Source organism: Parus major, chromosome 5 (genome assembly GCF_001522545.3).
Source record: "Parus major isolate Abel chromosome 5, Parus_major1.1, whole genome shotgun sequence".
Lineage (NCBI taxonomy): Eukaryota > Metazoa > Chordata > Aves > Passeriformes > Paridae > Parus > Parus major.
This window is the reverse complement of record NC_031774.1, coordinates 51,562,046-51,584,980: the sequence shown is the minus strand read 5'-3', so window position 1 is coordinate 51,584,980 and position 22,935 is coordinate 51,562,046. Positions and strand designations below refer to the sequence as shown.

General features: G+C 42.4%; 1 protein-coding gene across 1 annotated transcript in view; it reads right to left on the bottom strand.

Moving 5' to 3' along the window:
• Window positions 1–22,935, bottom strand: part of RCOR1 (REST corepressor 1) — a 44,158-nt gene that overhangs the window by 5,526 nt on the left and 15,697 nt on the right. Inside the window, exons 3-10 of the mRNA XM_015632009.3 lie at window positions 17,826–17,878; window positions 13,676–13,837; window positions 10,989–11,107; window positions 7,833–7,911; window positions 3,051–3,245; window positions 2,005–2,082; window positions 1,789–1,846; window positions 977–1,206 (exon numbers count right to left, since the gene is read on the bottom strand). Coding sequence (XP_015487495.2) covers window positions 977–1,206; window positions 1,789–1,846; window positions 2,005–2,082; window positions 3,051–3,245; window positions 7,833–7,911; window positions 10,989–11,107; window positions 13,676–13,837; window positions 17,826–17,878 — 974 coding nt within the window. The remainder of the gene's footprint in view (window positions 1–976; window positions 1,207–1,788; window positions 1,847–2,004; window positions 2,083–3,050; window positions 3,246–7,832; window positions 7,912–10,988; window positions 11,108–13,675; window positions 13,838–17,825; window positions 17,879–22,935) is intronic.

Sequence of the window (22,935 nt, the reverse complement as noted above, 5' to 3'; positions counted from 1 at the left end):
CTTTGGACTTAGTTCCCAAATATAAGCATCTTTGAATAGCATGTAATTAGGTTTCGTGAAGCAGTGAAGTTCTGCTTTTTGAATGTCTGAAGGACAATGTCCAAGTGATCCAGCCCTAATCACAGCAACAAAAATATACAGCAGACTATGAAGTCTTTACTCCATGCACAACCAAAATTTGCCTTATGCTGTTGACTGTGCTTGCATTTGCAACACACAGCTTTTTCACTAAGTTGTCGTATAAATAAGGCCAGAGGGAGTCCTTGATCAGACTTTTTAACACACAAACCTCTACCATGGTTTTCTTCTGCAAGACTAAATATTAATCTTTAGTGTTAATAATAAATTTTTGCAACTAACTTCCATACTTCAACATCCTACAGTCTCTTTGCTAATTTCAAACCTACATGACCTTTGGAGAAGTGTTAACTCTGTGAACCTCCATCGAGGAGAGGCTGTTCCTAGAATTTGCCTTTACAGAAACAGCTGAAAATTAAGGAAAGTTTGCCTTTAGGTAATTCCAGAGTGAAGTTCCACACACTCATCTTGCTTATAGCTTCCTTCCGTTCATTTGAGTGAAACCATTCACCAGAAATGAAAGAGCAAGCTTTGGCTCAGAAGACTCTATGGCCCCACAAACCTAGAAGAGCTGGGAGAACTGCATGCAGGGAAAACATCCAAGTGAGATAAAGATGCATGGGGTTTCAGCAGCAAGAGGCATTAAAGAATCGATATTCTGATGAGATACACATACTGTCAGAAGACTGCAAATTTACTGTTCTCCTTCCACTTTCATACAAGCCTGGATTTCCCAATTCCCCAAATCAGTACTGAAATTGTATATCCAGGTAAAGTGAAATATGCACAGATTGAAGATTGACAAAAATGGCTTTTGCAAAGACTATATAAATACACACACACCTATCTGAACTGAGCTCAGACTGGGGATTTTATGTGACTTTTAAATTGGATTTACCTCATCTTCCTCTTCAGACATTTTAGTGGAATTATCAGGGGATTTTACAGGCTTTTGGCTATTGGTTCCATTTGTCTCCTCTTTGCCGTGCTCTGCCTCCCACTCCTGTAGGACTTCATCTATGTTGAAACGACGTCGATAATTTACAAAAAAGTTTTTCACTTGCACCACAGATTTGTTTCCAATCACATCAGAGATTGCCTGAAAGTCTCGGCCGTATTTCCTGATTGCTAAAGCAACAAAAAGAAAAACAAAAGCAGTGTGTTATTTCCACAAAGACCACAAATCAGGCTCCAGTCACAGCATAAAGACCCAAAGCTGAACTTCTGTAAAGGTCTCAAACCTTCTTCAGATTAATCCAGGATTTAAAAAAAAGTCTAAACTGGACAAGAGACACTGTTAAGATCAGCCCTGGAGAAGAGAAGAAAGTCGAGGTGTCGTAAGAGATGGGCAGTGTCAAATGTACAAGACCCATGTAAATCTGTCTGTACTATGTAAATCTGTCTGTACTATGTAAATCTGTCTGTACTACTTGAAAAGTTACACAGGCAAAGATCACAGCAGTGACTCCAGCAGAGCTTCACTTTCTGGAAGTTTGGACAAGCAGACATTATTTGCAACCATTCATACAATGTCATTTATATTGCCCAGGGACAGGAAGGGAGAATATTCTTTCCTTTTTCAAATACATTCTTCAGGCATTAGTACACAAAGTCCTCGTTCCTTAGCCACTGAAGAGAAACTCAGCTCTGAAACGCAGCAGGGTTTTGACTATCAACAACTGAAGTACAAATAAACTTGTAGTGCCATACCTTGTACAGCAAGAAGCTGCTCATCTGTGGTCCAGCGTGCATTAAATTTCTGTACGACCTAGAGAACAACAAAAAAATTATGTAACTTCATTTATATACTTTCACTTGAATCTGAGCTTATAAAAACCTCTCAAACATGCAATAAGGAACTGACTGTTAGTCAAAGTGTATCATTAACATTTATCTTCACAATTAAAGGTCAGAAAATGATCTCACCTCTGGAAGTCTGTATTGTTCTATACCACCTTCAAGCTTTTCTTTGAGCGCGCTGTTTGTCTGTTTGATGTTCTGAATCTGAAAAGAAAGTTTCATCCCTTTAAGAAGGATTAAAAAATATTTTTGGACAAGTCTTTTTCCAGCAGCCTTGGCAGGAACCTCACAAGCTCAGCCTTCCAGTTTTTCTCACAGCTTGCCTTTTCCAAAAAGGAAGTTTGCTATATTGGAATAATGTACAGCAGGAGCAGCTGGCAAATCAGGAGATCTCATTTAATTTATTCTCTGCTGTCTACAAGTTATCTGGAGCAAGAACTGCCCCAACTTCCAGATCTGTGTAAAGCCCAGCATAGGAAGACCAAGCTCATCTGCAGCAAGTAATGAATCAAAGACTGCTAAAGAGTTCAGCTTGTCCCAGAGTGCCAAGAAAAAGGCTTCAGGCCAAAATACAAATTCTATTAAGTTTAATAAAGAGCTTGAGACAGAGCTCTGCTTTAGAAATGGCAAAATGCTCATGTAGCAAATCTGTATTTACTCACAAATATTTGAAAAAACATTTGTTTAAAAGGCAAACCCATCAGGGAAGCAAAAGGTACATAGGGAGTTTGTATGATACCTATCTAGGAAAGACCAAGCTGAACATATCTGCCACTTCTTAAAGTACCACATGAAAAGGCAAAGGAAACAGCTGCTGCACATGGAAATCAAATACCTCTGAAACCAATGTCACCTGAACAAAGTTAAAGTTAAAACAGAAGGAATTCTGAACTGCAAGAAAAGCTAAGTGCCAACAAATGTTCCTTTCAAGTCTCTACTATAAATTTTTCCTTGCTTTACTTCAGGTCTAAAGTAGGCTTGCCTACAGAACTAAAACCTAAGAGATGTAAAACCCAGAGCTTTATTCAGAGCACAGGGACAGCAGCTTGTCAACTAAGGCATGTAGCGTTGTGCATCATCACTGCCAAGCTACAAATTCCTGCCAGCTTTGCAGACTGCAACAAGCACTAGCAGCAAACCCAGCAGTTACTCCTGTACGATCCCATTCATACCTGCCGTTTGATTGAGACTAATTCCATGTCCAGTTGTCTGAGTACAGTGGTAGCAGCTGTTGCATTTGCAGAAACAGCCTCCACATCCTCCTGGGAAAGGAACATTCCTTTGGGAGGTTTCCTCTTTGCTCTGTTCTTGGCCTGCGTACTGTGCTTCTCCTTCTTCACCTGAGGGACAGTTTCAGCAGGCGGCACCTGGCAAACAGCAGTCAGTCATTTTACAAAACTAAGTATCTTTAGAGATCACTTCCAGCTCAAACCATTCCGTGACTCTGATTTTTAGCCACCATCAAAGGCTGGAGAACAACAATGCTAGTATGCAGACAGGAGGACACTTCTGCTTTAAGTGGCATGTCATACAAACTGTTTTATATAAATTTCTCCCTTTCTTTAGCAGCTTTCAGTGTTCACAGAGATACTATGGTTGCCTTCTCTGCCCATTCTCATTCTGGGATACAGATGCCCAATTTTGCATTTGTTAAATGTTCTGGTTATTTTCAAGCTTCCAAAACCCCTCTTCTTTTCATCATCAAATTTGAACACACCAGTTTAACTGAACACCAGAAGGAAGCAAAGTGAAGTGTGGAGACAGAAAGAACATAACTGAAACAGTTTACTGAGAATTGTTTTACTACCTGACAGACACAGGAAGGAATAAACCAAATTTATTTAAAGGCAAAGTGAGATTTAAAGGCAAATTTATTTAAAGCAGTGAGGTGACAACAGGATAATTCTTAGATTGTTACACCATTTCTTGGAAGCCAAGTTTTCTTGCATAGCACTTGTGTATCAACAGTTCCATCAAAATGGTGCAGTTTTGCCTAAAATAAACTTTAACCCTTTTTTGGAAAAAGGAGTATTTCACAGACCACTTCCTATTTTTATCCCTTATGTCTAAAGCAAAGACAGGTAGATTAGCCAGGACACTTACTACAGATCCTTCAAGAGCACAGCTGATTCTAAGATAGCACAACCATTTCTTCCAGAAGGTATACTCAACAATCAACTCATACCTAAGATTTATTATCTAGTGACTGGTTCTTGGAACCTGGCCAAGAACACACAACAGAAGGGTGGCAAGGCGAGAAAAAGCAGAGAGGGGAGGCAGTACATCTGAAACCTCTACTTGATCACCTCAGGCTTTAAAGACATTGGCTTCACTTGGTGCTATTGTTTTCCTCCTAATTTGCAGCTACATGCAGTTTCTACACAGTTTGTGGCATTTGTTCATTAGCACTGAATGCTTGCATTTGAAACCACATGAGGGTGAGCACCAAAGCACAAGTATGAGGTTCTGACTCCCAAGGGACTCCAGCACAGCTGCCACAGATAAAAGTTTTCACCCTCCTCATGGGTACAATGGCCAGAGCCCCACAGCAGCAGCAGCAGCATGGACAGTTGCCTGCTCTCAACCTTCTTCCACACACTGGTGCAAAGCATTCCATGAGATACAATGCCTAGGGCAAGCCCAGAGGCAAGAGGTAACCCCTACTTCTCCTTGCAGATGGGAGTGGTGAGCAGGAGAAACCAGACTGGCTTAGGAATTAACAAGTAAAGTAAGCTCTGCTCTCCGCTTCAGAAGGGAGCACTTGGATAACTGAGCCAGGTAAATTATTCAGCATGGATAGACATTTCAGATCCACTCATATTTCATCTACGTACACTGCTGCCCAGGACCACACAGCAATGCCTCACTACAGGTTCAGGCTGTCTGTTGACCAACAGGCAATGCCTGCAGTGCAAACATCCCAGAAGCCTCAACATTAAGGAAAAATGAAAGCAGTTTCAAATTACTGTTTTACACAGTTCAAAAAATGCAAAGCTCTTTTGTGTTGCAGACAAAAAGCAGAGCTCCAGCAGAACAATTTTTGACAGTTCCAAATGCCTTTAGGCCCCAGCAAAAATTGGAACATCTAGTCTGTTCTGGAAACTCTTCTTCTGTGGCCACACACATTTCTCTCTAGAATTTAATAAATTTTTGAAAACCAGAGAGAATTAAAATGCAGGGATTTAGAAGGGATTTAGCAGTGCTCCTGTTTATTTAGATATTTCAACTGCTATCCAGTGCACTTCAGTCTTACAAACCCGTTAAAATATAAAGTCCCCTTCCTCAGATGTCACTGTGTAAATAGAAGCTGAAGCTATCTCAAGTTACATAAAAACAGGATGAAGTGAGAGGCACTTCCAGGAACAAGGAAGATAAAAAGAAAGCAGGTCTAGGTCTTGACCTCAGTATTTCAGAGTCACCATGCAAGGAAATCCAAACAGTTGCACTAGCACTGGGAAAAAAAAAAAATCCCCCTCCAATGATCCTCAAAAGAAGAAACAGATGAGAGATTTCAGATACTCTGAGAAATCACAGTATAACTGCATAAGTCAGAGAGCAACCAACAGGTCTCAGAGCTGAAAAAAACATCTCTGCAGATTTGGGACAGGAAGGTTCCTTATGGGTAGAGTTCCTGCACATCTGACCACATCGTTAGAAGAAGCCTAATGATCAAGAACAAACTTATCTCCACCTGGTTACCTGCTCGCTCTCTCTCTCTCAAGGTATTTCAATAAGCCCTGAGTTCAGGTACTGTAAAATCAGAATCACTGAATCAGTAAGGTTGGAGAAGATCTCCAAGATCACGGAGTCCAACCTTTGACCAAACACTTGTCAACTAAACCACAGCACTAACTGCCACGTCCAGTCATTTCTTGAACACCTCCAGGGATGGTGACTCTGCTATGTCCCCTGGGAAGCCCATCCCAGTTCTTATCCACCCCTTCAGTGAAAAAATTCTTCCTGGTGTCCAATCTTAACCCTCCTTGAGGACATTTTCTCTCCTCATGTGTCTGGCTGTCTGGGAGCAGAGATTGACCTCCACCTTGCTACAACCTCCTTTCAGGCAGTTGTACAGAGTGACAGAAGTCTCCCAAGTCTCCTCCTCTTCAGACTTAACAGCCACAGCTGGATTCTGAACAGGCTATAAAGGCTCTTTTGCCCTCCAGTACAATCCCTGTCCTGAAAAGTCCCCACAAGGCTACCTGCCATGGCATACATAGCCAGACTGCATATGCCCCTTGAGTTTCAGATTGGTTGGAGTGCCGTAGCCTGTACCAGTGTGACAAAGAGAGCACAAAGCCTCCCTTGATGCTAAGATTTTCTGCAGAAATGTCTTAATGGTAACTGTCCAAACCAAACATCTGAGCTGGTTTGGCCTTACAAGAGATGCAGCCATATTGATAAAGAACTAATTTTCCCTCTTCTGCAGCAAGTTCAGGTCATGTCAACATTGGGTGGAAAGAGAGAAATAATAAAGGGGTTAGAAGGGAGCTTTTTTACAGGGGCAAGCTCTTGAAGAGCTTACAGAAAAATCTAAACAGTAAATTTATTAAAATAATGGGAAATGCGATAATAGTATTATTTACAAAACACTATAGAGCTGCAGTACACAGCTGCAACTTAGGTAAGTGACAGCCTTTCCTGTCTGGGTGTTGCTGAGACTTCTGAGAGCTCAGTATCTTGTAAGGACAAATACAAATGGCTTCACATCCCTACCCCTAGGGCACACTCTGCCCCTAGGAAAACATCAAAGGTGCTGGTTCACTCAGTAGAAACAACAGCTAAACTTTCCTGGAAAGTCTAGAGAACACCCTCATGTGGGTGAGGAACAGATGGGAATGTTGTGTTTTTTCAGTTATTCCCATTCAAAATTATTTGTTGGAGAAATTAATCTCACTGAGAGTGACTGACAAAAGTCAGTCTGAGTGTTACTCTGGGACTTCTTTTTGACTGTGTGGGATCATGTTTTTAAACACTTCTACTGGGTTTTCCCTAAATATAACCTTTAAAAAAAATAAATTAAATAGAATGTCTGGGGGAGAGAGACTGGGAGAAGGAGACAGGGAGAGGAATCAGGCTAAAAGAAATAAGGAAACTGAGCTAACTTGAAGGAGAGAAGGTCTGAAGCATCTTCCTGTAACTCATACATACTACCCACATTGCTGCTGAACGAGGTGTTTTTATTTAGTAACAGGTAACCTGCAGGTTACACACATGGAGATGAAGTATATGATTTCCTGTAGGGCATGGCAGGCTGGGTTTTCAGAACTGTTTTATTTTTGTAGCTCTTTTCATGCACAACTGTATGCCCACTGAAAATGAAGTACATGATGTGAGACTCAAGTACTACATTTTGAGCTGATGTAACAACAGGTGAAGGCCACCCTGCCAGACAAAATTAACTGATCACAAAAACTTTCTCCTTTACTCTTCACCAATACTGCATACACCAATACTGCAGTCTTGGTGCCAGTGAAGCGACAAGTACTGCTGAGGATTTCAACACATCGGGAACGTCCCTTGGAGTCCAACGTGTACATAAACACACTTCTACCTAGAACAGGTCTGGTCTACCTAGAACAAGAGGCTTTATTTCCCCCCCACCAAGCCATCTCCACAGGGGGATGTGCTTCTACTCCATCTCCATGCAGGTGGGTTGATTTAAACCACCGAGGGTGGTTCAAGCTAACACAGGCAAAGAGGGGATAAAAGAGTCTGGAAACAATCACATGGTACATTATCACGGGATGGTAAGTGTTAAATTTTTCCAGCTCTATCCATAATAAATAATTTATCTATACTTGTCTTGATCTAAGAATAATTGTGAAGACAATTCTTTTCTTGTATGACAGCTATACAAAGTACTAAAGAAAATAAGATACTGTCAGCCTCTACACAAAGTATCTAGTAAGCAAACACTTTCATTTGTACAGGAGTAAGAAACAGAATTATACCTCCTTTTTGCTCTCCTTGTTTTGTTCAACTTCAATGTCAATAGCGTTATTTCCATTTGCTTCCTCCATTTCATCCTCACTGGAAGACAAAAGCAAACAGTACTGTATTAGTTTGTGAGGCTCTCTTTTTCTATAAAGAGCGTGCTAAAACAAATGCATGAATGCCACAGCAAGCCCAACAGCTTTCCTTAGTTTTCTTCCCAGGATGTGTTTTTTTGGGGGAGTTGGTGTTGATTTTATTTGGTTTTGGTTTAAGTCAATAAATTCTTAATTCTTAATTCTGAGGATAGTGCATACTTCTCAGCAGTGTACTTAGTCAAAATAAATCTACACAGATGAAGACAAGAGACATGACATTAATTCCACAAGTTATCTTTCAAAGAACATGGGACACTAAGCATTTTTACTTTAGGCAAACTGAGACAGGAAGAAAGACTTAAAAATACAGCAAGTAGCTAAAACATAGATTTCATACAGCTCCTTAATATTTAGCAAAACAGACATGCACAAGATGAACTCCCTCAAGAACAAGCACAAAAAATGGGTTTTTTTCAGTGACAGCCTCACATTTCATTTTCCTCTGGAAAAGAAAAAGACGTTATCACTTACAGAGTAATAATAGGCATGAAATTGGGGCCATAGTGAAAGTGACCTTGGCACATCTGTCCAGTCTGGCTTAGGTGAAATTTTAATCAGACATTAAATCAAATGTATTTTCATGACTTAGAATTCTTGTACTGTACACAACCAAAGTTAATTGCACCATTTGAAATGATGCCCAGAAACAGAAGAAATAAGCTGACGTAATCAAAGTTTTTGTTTTTTTTTAATCAAAAAATAAACCTATTTTGCCATATCCAACTTCATAGGCTGTGCTGAGGAGCATCAGCTGGTGCAGGTATGTCACAGCTCCAGGGCAGGGCAGGGCTGTGCTCACAGGGAGCAGGAGCCAGCAGGCACAGCATGTGCTGGTGAGCTTGGCTGTGGCACCTGCACTCATGTGGCCATCTCCCTGCTGCAGCCACATCCCAAAGCAGGAACGAGCTGCCTGCCATCCTTCTCCACAAAAGCAATCAGTCATACAAGCCACTTCTGCTCTCCCATACCACCTGGCTCAACAGCTGAAAACAGACATTTAATTTGGGTAATGATGATTCCAGGGAATCAACTCCCAAGCATCCCCTCCCAGAGCTGCACACACAAAGCCCCTCACATAAAACTTAGAACAACTGCTGAAAACCTGGTCTCAAATGCACCAAGAGTTGTGTTTGTAGCAATGTGAGGGTTGGGGAATTTTCCTGCCTAGCCACAAAGGGGATTTAGAGGTATTTTGAGTGAGATGCCTCAGACTGCCCCTTCTCTTAACCCCATCTCCGAAAGAACTTCCTTGTGTTCTCACCTAGGTTCAGATTTTAGTCTTTTCACAACAGTCTTTGCTGTGCTGATAGTTGGCTCTGATATTCCAGCAAGTTCCCTAGACACGAGCCAAATGAGAGCCCACCCCCTCATTTCTGCGTTTGTAGATACTGACTGCCATAACCAAAGAACACTTGTGAGGTTCTGCCAACACTGAATGGCACAGCAGAACCTGAAAATCCAAGCACCCTAAACTCACCCAGAGTGGATACCACACCCTGCATGGCTGCACTGACATATCCTTTGAGGGTGTAGAGGTTTGACTATTTTACATAATGGAGGGGAAGAACAGAAATCAAACATCAAGCTGATGGCCTGGTGCTTAACTTCCTGCAGATGTAAATCAAGTTCAGCATTTCCAATCCAGCTGCCTTTCTCAAAAGTTGTAAAATTACAGCACATGCTGTAGTAGAGGTGCTACTTTTCCTAGCAAAACAGGCAAAGATACTGAGAGGTGTATTTCTACATTCCAGTAATTTCATTTGTGAGCACAGAACAAAAAGAGAGACAAGTAGTAAAAGACCCTAAACCACAAAGTACAAGACAAACACATACTCCATATAAAAGATTCCCATCCCCCCAACAATAACTTAGTAGGAAAACTGAAAAACTAAACAAACAAAAAAACCCAACAACCAGAATGGGGAGCAAAAAAGTAGACAGCCTTTGTAAAGAAGATACAAGAACAGAATGGAAAAAGAGACTTGGGTCAAAGAAAGCAAACCAAATACTGGACAAGTTGGTTGTCAGTATTCTCACTGGCCCTGCCTGTTAAGGAAGTATTGCTGACCTAATGGAGAGATGGGAGAGGTTGAGTGAGTCATCGGTGCAGCACAGCTCAACCCTAGAAACACATTTCTTCCCCCTTCCCAAACAAGACTTGCTCATATGCAGTGGAGCCAGCAAACAGCCCACTGGGAAATGCAACAATTCCTCTGAGGGCAAAGGCTTTGAAGAAATTTGCCCAATTATGTTAGAAGTCTTCCAAAGGCAGGCACACTTCAAGTTTGGTCTGCAAAGACATTAATGCATTTTAGAGCAGGTTGAAAAGGTACCTGCATCAAGCAGATGGAGTTGCTGCTGTTCAGAGCAGTTGTTTTCCCCTCAGTCACTTGAAACCTCTGCATTTCTGAAGCCCTTTCAGCTCCAGAACTAGGTGAAGTCACCAAGTGACAGTAACTGTACAGGTACTTACACCAATACGCACAAGGCCACTGCTGACCTATCTTCAAGGGCTTGCATGGGTATCCAGGAAGGTGAGCTTGCAGAAAATGCATGAGTCAAGCTCATTTGCTAAAGATCAGTAGTTAATGACCTCCTGAACACCACCAGTCTCACCCAAATGCCAAAGCACCCAGCACTCCCTGGAACAGTTCAGCCAGAGAGCTCATCCTAAGTTTCCCTGTGCTCTGCTGATAGCAGTGCCAATCAGACTGTAAACAGCTTTAATTTCAATTTCCCAACCCTCAAGTGGTACCAGAGAAAAAGTTCTAGAATGGTGGGACTGTAACCAGTGGGGGCAATCAGGAATTGGAGTGTCAAAAAGGGGAGCACAGCTAACTGCCTTTTGGCTTTAAGCAAACTAAAACAGAAGGGAAGAAGGGTGGGGAAAGGTGTGGTACCAGGAAACATTTTGGGGAAAATCCTACATCTAGTTCCCTACAAGCTAACAGGAATTTCTGGGATAGACTAAAGAAATCAGTGTGCAGCCATACATGGCCTTTCTGCTTGCAAACCTACCTTTCCTCACGTTCCCTTTTTTGTTTACGAGCATGACGGTCCATCACACTAGTTTTAGTCCTTGTCTTCTTCCAGGAGTAGTAAAATTTCACCAGGCTGGCTATTGATTTGTCAGGAAGCTGTAAATTAAACATGTATCCTTTTATACGTTTATAAGTAAAGCATCTCCAGAAGTTGACATACAATTGGTCTGTTTTTCCAAGGAACATCTGACCTCTTTACATTGGATTCTCTCAAAGGCTCAAGCAAGGCAGTTCTGCAACCTTTCCAAAAATGATCTATGGGGAGTGTTTCAGATTAATGCCTACTATTTGGGACATCAAAATCTCTAAAGAGCATCTCAGCAAGCTTCCACTCTCTAGTCAAGTAGCTGATTTCCTCCAGAAGAGGGGAACACAGCAAGAGCAAATCTGAAATGAGGCCTCGAAACTGAGATAACAGTTTTAAAGCCAGAACAGACCAAAAAGCCAACACAGACACATGTAAACAAGCACAGAAACTGCTGAATTGCAAACATCCCAAGCATATCTTTGATGTTTGGTTAAATAGGTTTATTCACACCATTCACATGACAAAGTCTATTCAAAGGTCTCAACAAAGGATGTTTTCAAAAGGTGAAACATTACTATATGGTGAACTGAGGGTACAGGAAAACACAATTTTTTTTTTTTTGTCCTCTTACACAAATGCCATTACCCTGTAGCTAGGAAAGAAAAGTGTGCCTCCAAAAAAGCATAAAACTACATTAAGACTAATTCTCTACTTTTGAGGTGCTCTACATGGATGCTCTTACACAGGACTTTTGAAAAACAAAAGTCCAGTCTTTTCTGATGAATAAAACATGCTTTTCTTAAGTGTCTGATTCAGTTTGAAGGGCAGAGCAGGTGGGGAGGAAAACAAAACTGAGAAAGAGCCAAATCTCTTTCACTCAAACACTGCAGTTTAAGCCTTCACCTGAGACAAACCTGGTTCTCAAACTGCAGACTGACTTTAGGTTCTGATAAAAGATCACACCAGCACTCCCACTCTGGCCCACAGCTGCACACAGGCAGAAATCCATTGGTGCTGGCAAAGCACAGGTGCTAAGTCAATGTAGTGTTGCCAACAGCCATGCAACAGGTTGGCATTCTGAAATTTAAAAGAGTTCCACAGAACAAACTCAGGGACAAGGCTGTTCATGACAAACATCCACTTGGCTATAAACCTGTGCTAAGAGTGCCAAAATATCAGAACCAGCTCTGGTAGATAATGTAACTTGCCTTTCATTCTCTGGCTTTGGAGACTGCTCCCCTCAGTTCCAGTCTGCACAGGTGCTAATGGGGCAGCATCTATAAACTAACAACTAACATGCTCCTGAGCCATTGATTCCTGTCCCCTGCTAAACACAAAGCTTTGTGCCATTTAATTCCTTTCATGCAGAATTGCTTTCCTGGGAGCAACAGTAAAACAAATATCATTACCTAGGGAACAGTGCATGTGCTTGGAATGCACTTCACTCAGGGACAGAGAGCCATGCTTCTGCACATAAACCAAATTGAGAATTTCTTGCTTTGGCAGTTAACCAACCAACAGGATGGGCTTTATGGTCTCTTTTTCCCAGGACATTCCTCTGCCCTATTTTCCCTCCTATGTAAGAACACAGGAATAAAGCAGCTTCACTCTTGAAGAGTTGCATCACCTGACCCAAGGGAATGGGAGACCCTAGGACTGCAAGAACATTTGGAAACGAATGTCAGTGAAGGACAAGGAACACCAAGGAGGACATGATGAAAACAAGCCTCTTTCTGCCACACTTTTGAAAGCAGACCTTCACCCCTGGAAGGCAAGCCACCTTTCTCTTTTCAGTGGGATCAGCAGCACAGACCTGTGTCACATGTGCTTTAAAGAGGCTGAACAGACTGCAACAGCCAAGGCTCACTTCAAAGGGTCACAGACAGTGGAACTGGGGTCCTGCTGGAACCCTCAAGAGGCTACTTTACTGAAGGAGAGCAAAGAACAAAGTCTAGTTCCCAACCAGGTGATAAACCACTTGAAGACACTCATGATACAATTAATAAAATTTTTTTACAACCCATCCTCTCCCTCTTTCAAAAGCAAATTGCACACTCCCTAGCATTACCCTTTCAGGCAGAAACATACCCATGAAGTTTTCAATCATACGTTTAAAATAGTATCATTACCAACAAAAAGCAAAGGACTGAAGCTTCCAAGGATGTATAAAAACCTCCACCACAGCATCCACTGACAGTCCCAAATCACATTAAGCAAAGACTTCATCATTTAATAAAATTAATTCCTAGAAATCAGGCTATAAGAAAGGAAATCAACTTCACACAGAGATGATCTTTACCGCATATGTGTGGGCATATGTGTACAGACCATGCCTGAACTCCAGCTGAGACAAACACTACCATAGCACACAGGGGACTGAAAACTGTAATTTCCACTAAAAAAAAAAGTAAAAAAATCACACAGTCATAGTTTATCCTGAACCAGTAAAACACTTGAGGAAAACACTTCTACAGAGACTCTGGGAATAATATTGTTTCTTTCTATTCATGGTAGTATTTTCCCTCTAACATCCCCTTTGGCCTGTTCTCTCTCAAGAGCATTAGACACACATTCAGCACAAACATCACTGAAGACAACAGTCTGTTCTGCTTTTCCACTCCTGAGACACCACTTACCATCTGCTGGATCCTATGAAAGGTTTTCCCATGGAAACTGAAGGCCTGTTCAAACAAGACCTTGTCTTCCACTGTCCACTCATCTGGGAACGGAGTAAAGTTTGGCAGATCTGCCAAAGACTTCTCGATGTTGTGCTTGTGCCAAAACAGCATCCCAAGAGCCTAGAAATAATACAGACACCAAGGTGACAACTGTAATCAAAAGAAACATTATTGGAAAATGGAAAGGGAGAGCCACAGCATTTTTCTCAGGCAACACATTTTACATAATTTCAATTCTCAGCTACATCAGATGCTTTTCTGAGTGCAAGAAACCTGCAAGGAATCTGCCCCCCAGCTAAGCTGTGAAGACCAGCCCCAAGTTTATCAAAACCTCACAGGTCATCATATAATAAAAGATTAGCAACAGGAAGGTGGGAGAAGAATCTTAAGAAATTATTTCAGCTTTACTGATCATGGCATGCACAGATAAGCTGAGCAAAGGCTTGGGAAGTCTGCCTAAAGAAGACTGGACAAAAGGCAGCGTCTTTCCATTGCTGGACTCTATTTCCTGGCAATTAGAAGGATGGTTTACTTGACTGGGTTTTTTTACAATTGTTTACAGGGTTCTTTCTGAGGGGGAAGGGAAAAAAAGGAAAGAGAATGAAGCAAGAACTGGAAGAAGGAAAGGCAGAGAACATACACCACCTTGACTTGCTACTAAAAAGTCCCTGGCCCAAAGGAGGAATAAATCTCACTCATTTTGGGGGCTGCTCTTTTGTTCCCTTGAGGGAGGCCTTATTTTGCTGTCAGTTTCTGGTTTTCAGTTCCAAAGACAAAGTGCCTGTGCTGCACTTCACCACCTGCAAACCATTCCCCTTCTGCTGTCTCCGAGACACTCGTGTGCAGCCCCCCTCTCCCAGGGGTCCACAACCCATTGTGTGTTATGACACAACACTACCTCTGGTATGCCAGCAACCACTGCGAGTCATTTTGGGAAAACCTGACTCTACAGAGCTAAAAACCAGCCTTTCACAATTGCTGTGAAGTGAAAGCAATCCCTAACATGCTGAGTAAAACCTAAGAGTAAACCACTCATCATATGCAAACTCAGCTCAGGTTTCGCAGACACAGTTACCCTCATCTAGTAGTTTCACCCTGGCTGTCCAGCATTACAAAATCCCTCCAAAATCAGGGTTTCCCCATTATGCTTTGATATGCAAAAAGGTTTTATGGGATTTCTGCAGAGAGATGCATACAAATGTTAATGTTATTATCCAACATCTTGCCCAGCACTCTCCGTGCTGCCCGGACACCTTCTCCCTTCTGTCACCATGCAGAACAAAGAGTAATCTCAGTTGCAGCACAGGCACTCGAGATGTCATAGAACCCACACAGCCATTCTGGCAAGGGTGGGGTCAAAGAAACTATTTTGTAAGGACTGAGTTTTCTCTCCCCTGACAACCTCCTTCAGCTTCAAATATGAGGTCTACCTGATATCCCTACAAGGAAGAAAGGGATAAACAAGGAGTGAGACATTTTGGGAGGGCAGGGTAGCATTAAATAGCACTGAGATATTAGTGAGGACCGAGGGGAGAGCTGCTTACATAAAGCAAGAAGTAAACAAAAATATTTTTCTTCCAGGCTTGTTTAACAGGAGATCAATACTCCTCTTCCACCTATGCTGCCCTGGAAGAACTCTGCACTCATACACAGGTGAGCACAGGGCCTTCCCAAGCTTTTTCCCAGGGTGTCTGACAAAGGCTGGCAGGAAAACCTGGGTCACAGGCAGACCTTACTGTGGTGCTTCCAAAAGTCAGTCACTACTACAGCTCAGCACAAGCACCCACAGCTGTCTGCACCACCAGCTGAAGCGCCTGCCCTGCCAGAGCTCACTGGCCTGCGGGGAACCTGCCCTTTGTGTGCCCTGGGGCTGGCCAGGCTGCAGGGACTCCCACCAGCACAGTCCTGAGCCTCCAGCCATCATCCAACAGCAGCAGAGCCAACAACAGGGCACTGAGCCATGGGCAAGGGGGACGTGAGGACAGGGATGGGAGCTGGGCTGGCACGGATTGGGCAGCTGGACAGGCACAGTGCTGGGCAGAGAAGCACCAGCCGGCACACGCCCCTACACCCTGCCAGCAGCTCCCACTCCCTTCAGCACACTGGCACATCTCAGCCTTTAAAGAGATGCTTTGGGCACTGGGCACAGGTGGAAAAAAGGCAATCTCTGTATGATGACTGTTAGCCAAGCCACCTGGACAGAAGAGCAAAGTGACCGGCTGTCAGGGGAATGCACATGTCAGAAAGGGATGCTTCGGCCAGCGAAGCCCAGAGACGGTGGCCAATTGCTAAAGTGAGCTTTTACTGCCTTCCAGGGAGTCTGTATCAGCTTGTCCAGTTACCCAGCCAACAGCAACTCTGGTGATACCTGCTGAAGACAGAGTTTCCCTTGGTGACACAAATAATCATCCTGATTTGAAAGCCTTGACACTTGTCCCTGTAATACAAAATGAATGTGTGCCTTCCAGAGCAATACAAGCTAGATCCTCTCCAGTTATTTCCTGAAAATGCCTAGCACAGCTATCCAGGAAATCCCACAGGACCTGGGAAACATATTTAACTCCAGATGTGAGATGTGAAAGTGCTACAGAAAATTTTTAGGAGCAGGGACATTTTTACAAGACGCTCAACCACTTCACACTCTGATGTGGCAAGTCATGCAACTTCTGTAGACAGAGAGGGAGAGAAAAATGGAGAAAAGACTTCAAAGAATAAGTGGGAGGTCTATGTTTTCAACATGAAAACGAATGCAAATCTCTGTTAGCTAAATCTAAGTTTTTCAAACCACAAGAATTCAGTGGGTTTTTTAAAAATTGCAAGCTTCATCTTCATCAGTCTTCTGTATCAGTCTTTCCCACCACTTCTCCACTAAAATAATGAAACCCATTTCTACTATTCCAAGATGATCTGTCTTGGAAAATGTTATCCACAATAACCAATACTAGGTTATACCAATATCAGCTGAAGAGAGCTACCATCTTTACTGTCATTTTAAGTAAATAGCCTTTTGATGCCTTCACATTAATTTTATTGCTGTCTTCTGCTCTTAGAAGCTACGATTATCATGTCTAATTATTCCCAGTTTTGCTGAAAATTTTTCTGGTTATCTCAACTTCAGTGCTCTTGTTCAGCAAGAAGTCTTTCTGAGCACGAGTATTAACCACTGAAAGTCTGAGTCAAGGATGACTGCAGAATCATTTACACAGAAGCCCTTGCCCATCCCAACCATCTGTTTATATGCTCACAGGCTCTGTCTGAACAATTTCATAAACTTTCAAGTTTTTGTACTTGTAGAGACAGTATGTGGTTTGCCAATACAGTAAGTCATGAGATTCCCTGCCTTCCCTTTCCGACCAAGTATCAGTGCATGAGGAAACTCCACAGAATTCAGGAAAGTTTCCCAGGCACAGCTCTACTCACCTCCCCAGCAAGTTTTGAAATCATTGTCAGTTAACGCAGGAAAGATGAATACACAATCCTAGACTACAGGGTATAAAGGAGAGGTCTGTTCCTCAGACCAGGACTTCCATCCCTACAAGTACTGGCTAAGATCAGTGGCCACTGGCAAAGTCATCCTCTGTTTACTGCCCTGACAGCCAAGGTGCTCATCTGAGAAATGCAAAATGATTTGCAGCACAGTTTTAAGGTAAATAACTGTGGGTATTGGTTTGCCTCAGAAAAGCACGATGGTTCAATAGCTCATTAATAACTGCCAAGACATCCATGAAGCAGAGACAGAGCAGTCAGCTGGAAACTGCACTGCAATCAGGCAGCTGTCCAAAGATAAGCCAATCTTTTTAATGTTGTTTAGGGGTTCTGAAAGTGCTCAAGAAGCAGTCACCAGAGGAAGCATAATACTCATGGCCAGACTCCATTAGAAATGATAATGGTTTTGTTTTTCTTCTTTTGACTCTTGAGGTAAAACTAGGGGTGAACTCTGTATCCACAGAACACAGGCTACTACTATTAGGAACAGTCAGTTTTGGGAAAAGTAGTAGAGGAGAAAACACAGAACGTACAGAAAGAAAGAAGCAGTTCTAGGCAGTGGCTTGAAGTAATTTCTTGATGCTTGCTGAAAAATATTTTAAAATATTCAAAGGGTTGTTACCTGCTCCATATTGTATCCATGCTTCTCTTTAGCAATGGCAATATATTCATCCACTGAAAAACAAAGAGAAGGTGTGAGTGCATTTCATGTAATGATCTCATCATCTCCCCTTCCCTTCCCCAGTCTAAAAGCCAGATCTGCAGCTCTGACTTCAGCCCTACACAAAGAACTCTCATGAACAGCAACAGCTTCCAACAATTCAGAAACGGAAGGAAACATAAGAAAAACTAAGTATTTTCCTTAACAAGTCTTAAATGGTCCATGATATCTGATCTAGTTCCAGTACTTCTGAAACATGGCCTATAGTACTTTATTGAAACTGGAGACATGACTGTCAGCTGCTTTTTGGGGTGTGTGTTCATTTCATTTTAGGTTTTTTATTGGTTGGTAGTGATTTTTCTCAATAGCCCCAGAGCATTTTTTTTTTCTTAAGGAAAAACATCCCCAGACACAATCCATACCTTCCAATACTGCCAGAATCCTAGTGTCACATGACCACTGCAGGTATCTTGGTAAATTTTTCAATTTTTAGGTCTCAGCAGTTTTTATCTTGGACCAAACTCCATACCTTGTATTATGCCCCATGAGCTTTTAATCTTTACAATGTGCATGTGCACTGAGAAGTTATATTTTGTACAGATGTGACTAAACCCAAATGTCTTTCACTGAGAGTGACTGAGCCCACTTTATGTGCAACAGCACCCATTTGAGAGGAATGGATCAAAGTTAGTAGCAGAGCTGGTGTTCTGAAGTCTGTGCCTTTATGCATGATCATTATTAACCACACTGTAATGATAATAACACTCTTGAAAATGAAAAATTAATCTAAAAGGTGAGACTCCAGCTTCACCTAGTGGAGTGGAAGATGCTAGAAGCACTGGTTTGTCTGTACGATCCCAAACAACAATGCTAGTACCCTAACCTAAAACTGGTACACACAGACAAAGTTTTCATCCCCCTACAAAATTTGGACTTCACAATGAGTCACATATCAGTGAACCCAAAAATCATTCCCTCTTCTTTTTCTACAGATACCCAGGGAGGGATGAAAGCAAATTCCAGTGTTGAGCATCAGACTCATGGAGAGCATGAGCAGCAAGGAAATGGTTCTGTGCGCTCTGAAGCTAAGAAAGCCACATTTCCTGCAGGCTGGATCTCATTATTAACTTCAGCTCTCAAATGTGCTTCTTGCATATTTTCTACCTTTATAAACACCCTTATGGAATAGTATGGCATTCTTTAAAGCTTTTTCTTCAAGCTGGGACAGTCCTCAATTATTCCTCCAGCTTATTAAACTAAGCTATAAGCTCAAAAGGTACTGGAAAAACAGAAAGGATAAATCAGAAAACACATAGCAGGAGAGCACCAGTCTCTTATTTTCAGCTTGTCACTAATAATAAGAATTTAGATCTAGGTAGTTAAAGTAGACATCCCATCTTTAGACTACCAATATGACATGTGATAGTATAGTAATCACAGACCTTCATCTGGAAAGGAAAAATACAAAAATTTTGTGTTAATTTTCACAAAAAAGGTGTTGTAAAAGAGAGCCTTGTTAAGTGCCCTGCAAAAGTCCATGAGAATACCAACTCAGCCATATATTGTGGCAGGAGAAGAGCATGCTGTAAACACAGGCACAGTTCCACATTAGCAAGGACATTCCATGAGGTTCTTGTCCTTCCAAGCTACCACCTGCACACATGACAACTCCCAACAGGCTGACAAACCTGTTCATGGCCCCATGTTCTAGATCCATTCAGTAAAATTTTCTTACTGTTGAAAAAAGATCTAGCCACAACCATTCATTTGCACTGCTACCACACAAACACATCTGTCTCTCTAAGTAAACAAATTATTTCTAAGAACCATGTTGAACTGCAATGAAAACCATCCCATCTTGCAAAAAACCTTTTCTTGTACAAGGGAAACATAACAATAGTTACAAAGGCAGTGGAGATACTTGGGACAATGACCAACTTCCTAGGCTGAATTTGCTGCATTGCCTAATAGAACGTTATTTTTAAGGATGTTTATTATTTAGGATGTTTCCTGAGGGTTACCAATACCTAGTATGAAGCCTGAAAATCAGCTTAGTCAAAGGGAAAGAAAAACCAAAACAAACTTGCAAAACCACATCCCCAAGCAGGGAACATGATCCACAAGAGAGACACGGGGTAAAAAGGGACAGAGAAGGGAACTGCCTCATATACACACCATCCCTTCCCTCCCCATGCCCAATGGGGCAGGGAACATCAGTAGGGTGGGGGGCAGAACAGCAACTTCAGGTGCTTACAGAGTTATAAAACTACATCAAGAACAAAGGCTGCCAGGAAACCATACATGCAGCATTTCCCTTTAGTTTAGCTAAATGCTCTCTGCTTCCTTAAAAAACAGGTATTGCACATGCAGTGTTATGTATTTCATCTAAGGAGGACGTGAAGGAAGGAGAAGGGAACGGAGCTGAATTCTCTCAAGTCCAAGGCTGAATTAAGCTCCTGAATGCTAAGTACTACTGCATTAACTACTGCGCTTTCACTGTGGAAAGATCTATAGCTCCTTATTTGACTTCAGCATCTTATCCTTTAATATATACACAGAGAAGAGATGAGGCTGTTCTCCTTTCCAGCATATTATCTTTCTTATGCTTGATGTTGTTAAGTAATGAAAACATACTTGCTCCCAAAAAAATCATTACAGCATTTTCTCTCCTAGCTAAGCAAGAATATTAGCAAGGTCCCTACATATCAACAGGATTTCTCTTCAAACAAGTCAATACACCAGTGAGCCAAACAGTAGATTATGAGTGACTAGACACCATGAAAGTAAGCTTTCAGGAAAAGACACTTTTACTGTCACGGTAGGTTCTGTAACGCCTCAGTATTATAGCTCATTGTTACAGTGGAGGAAGAAAAAGAAGAAAAAGGCAATAAGGCAGTAAACTGACCATGAGCACACAGCAGTAGTACTCCTAAACACTAAAAGAGTGTTTGTGGGTGAAAGATGGACAAGGAGTACTCTCCTCTTGGCTTATTTCCTGCCTGCTTACTGCCAATCTAGCCCCTTCTGCTCGTCATTACTCGGCTAATTGTGAGCTCACTCGCTTTGATGCTTGCACCATCCAAGAGGAATGACAGTCCCTTGAGCAATCCTTCCGATTGCTCTTTATCTTCCCCCTCTGTATGAAGTAAGGAAGAGCAAGCATGGCACCAGCTGAGTCACACAGCCCCTTTAGTCTCCCATACCAGTAGAGCCTGGAATTGCCATAAGCTCAATGCTTCACATGCCACACCAGATAAAGAAGTGTCCTCTTCCATCTCTGCCTTTCCTCCGCACATGTAGCAAGCACAGGGCAGCAGGCACGTGAAATTCTGCTCACTGCATTTCAGCGGCATGCAGTCACGCTCAGCGTGTAACCCAGCAATCTGTTTAGACACCACAGGTCAGAGCCAGAGGAGCCTGCAGCAGAGCCCTGCTTATACCAGAAGAGATAGCTTGCCAGCACAGCTCTGAGCTGCTTTCCAGAAGAGGACAAGCAAGAGCAGCAAAGCAATCCCAGCCCATTTCCCCCAGCATAAAATACACCACCAAGCACTCTTCCTACCAGCATAACTTTTCCCCGAACAGGGTAGATAAAAGTATCCTCACCTCCCATCCAACTCATTTCCCTATGCCAGAAAAATATTTCCATACAGACCAGCCAAAAATACAATGATACTTGAACAGAGACAGTTGTGTGACACAGGAGATGCATTGCTCCTGTGAAGGCTCTTGTTGCTACTAGAAACCAGATGGGGGGAGGGACAGAGAAGAGAACCGTACATTGTATTTCTTCACCTACTTGGCTACATTTCTTCTCTTGCATGCATTTTAGCTGTGTTGGGGTGACCAGGATAGCTCTGTCCACCCCACACCCAATATGGAGGGAGCACTGGCCCAAAAGCCCCTTCCTACAGCCAGTCGTGCTCAGGAAGGCAGGAGTAGCACAAGAGGCAGGGATGTAAAGGGAACAGAGCCTCACATCCACACTGTCACCAGCAAAGAGGGGTACAGAGTGCTCAGATGCTAAAACACATCTCCTGAATAGGAGATGACTGAAGGACCCTGGGTGTAGCACTAAGACAGTCAAAGAGATAAGGAAAACGGAAGGGAGTGGCAAAGAAAGCACAGAAAGATGCTTCTACCCCCCTGCCCTCTAGAGAGGGGGGTTTGACAAAAATGGTGCTCTTAATCCCCTGAATTTTGTGTTCTTGTTCCCAGCCAGCTTTCTCATAAAGACTTGCCTTTTGCTAACCACTTCCCTGCAAAAATTCTTCACCAGAGGCAAAAGAAAGGAGACCCTCTTGGCTGACACAGGAAAGGAGGAACAAGAGCAAACAACTGCATTGCTGATTTTCAGTCCCACATCCTTGAACAGTGAATTGAGACGTAAAACATGAACATTTATTTCAGGAGGGTGGAACTCTGAAAAGAGAAATGCCTGAAAATAATGATTCCACTCATCACCATCTGATCACATTAGGATCTCTGAGTGGGTCCTTCTGGAGAATTTCTCCCCCCACCCAAATTGCTTCTCAATGACCCCGTAAGGATCACATTGTGTTCAGCAGACTCAGTGACCCAAGGCAGGTTTGCAGCATGAGCAAGTGTGCTAAAGCCTATAGGAAGCAACAGGAATGCAGAGGTAGAGCTGTTGCTGCAACCTCAGTTCACCCCTATTACTAGGGTACTGCAGGAGCTCTGAACACTTTGCATATTACGTGATGCAATACCCTGACAGAATAGGGTGAAATGAGGACAAAAGCAGCATCCTTTGCAGCCTCAGTAATGTGCTTCACAGGGTTTGATCAATGCTGGAACCTGCAAGGAATTCTGGATGTTGCTATACATCTTTCCCTCCCCTCCATCTCCCTTGAGAATAGGGAAAAAAGAAAAGAAAAAAAAAAAAAGACAGAGTCAAGACTCAAAATAAATCAATACTATATAAAGAAAATAAGGACATGTAGACACACACACACACGTGAAACTTTTCCAAATTCCAAAACACAATTACGATGGTACGCAAACAACGGAGCACAGTTTTCACCTCGCCTATAAAAATGAGCAGCTGCAT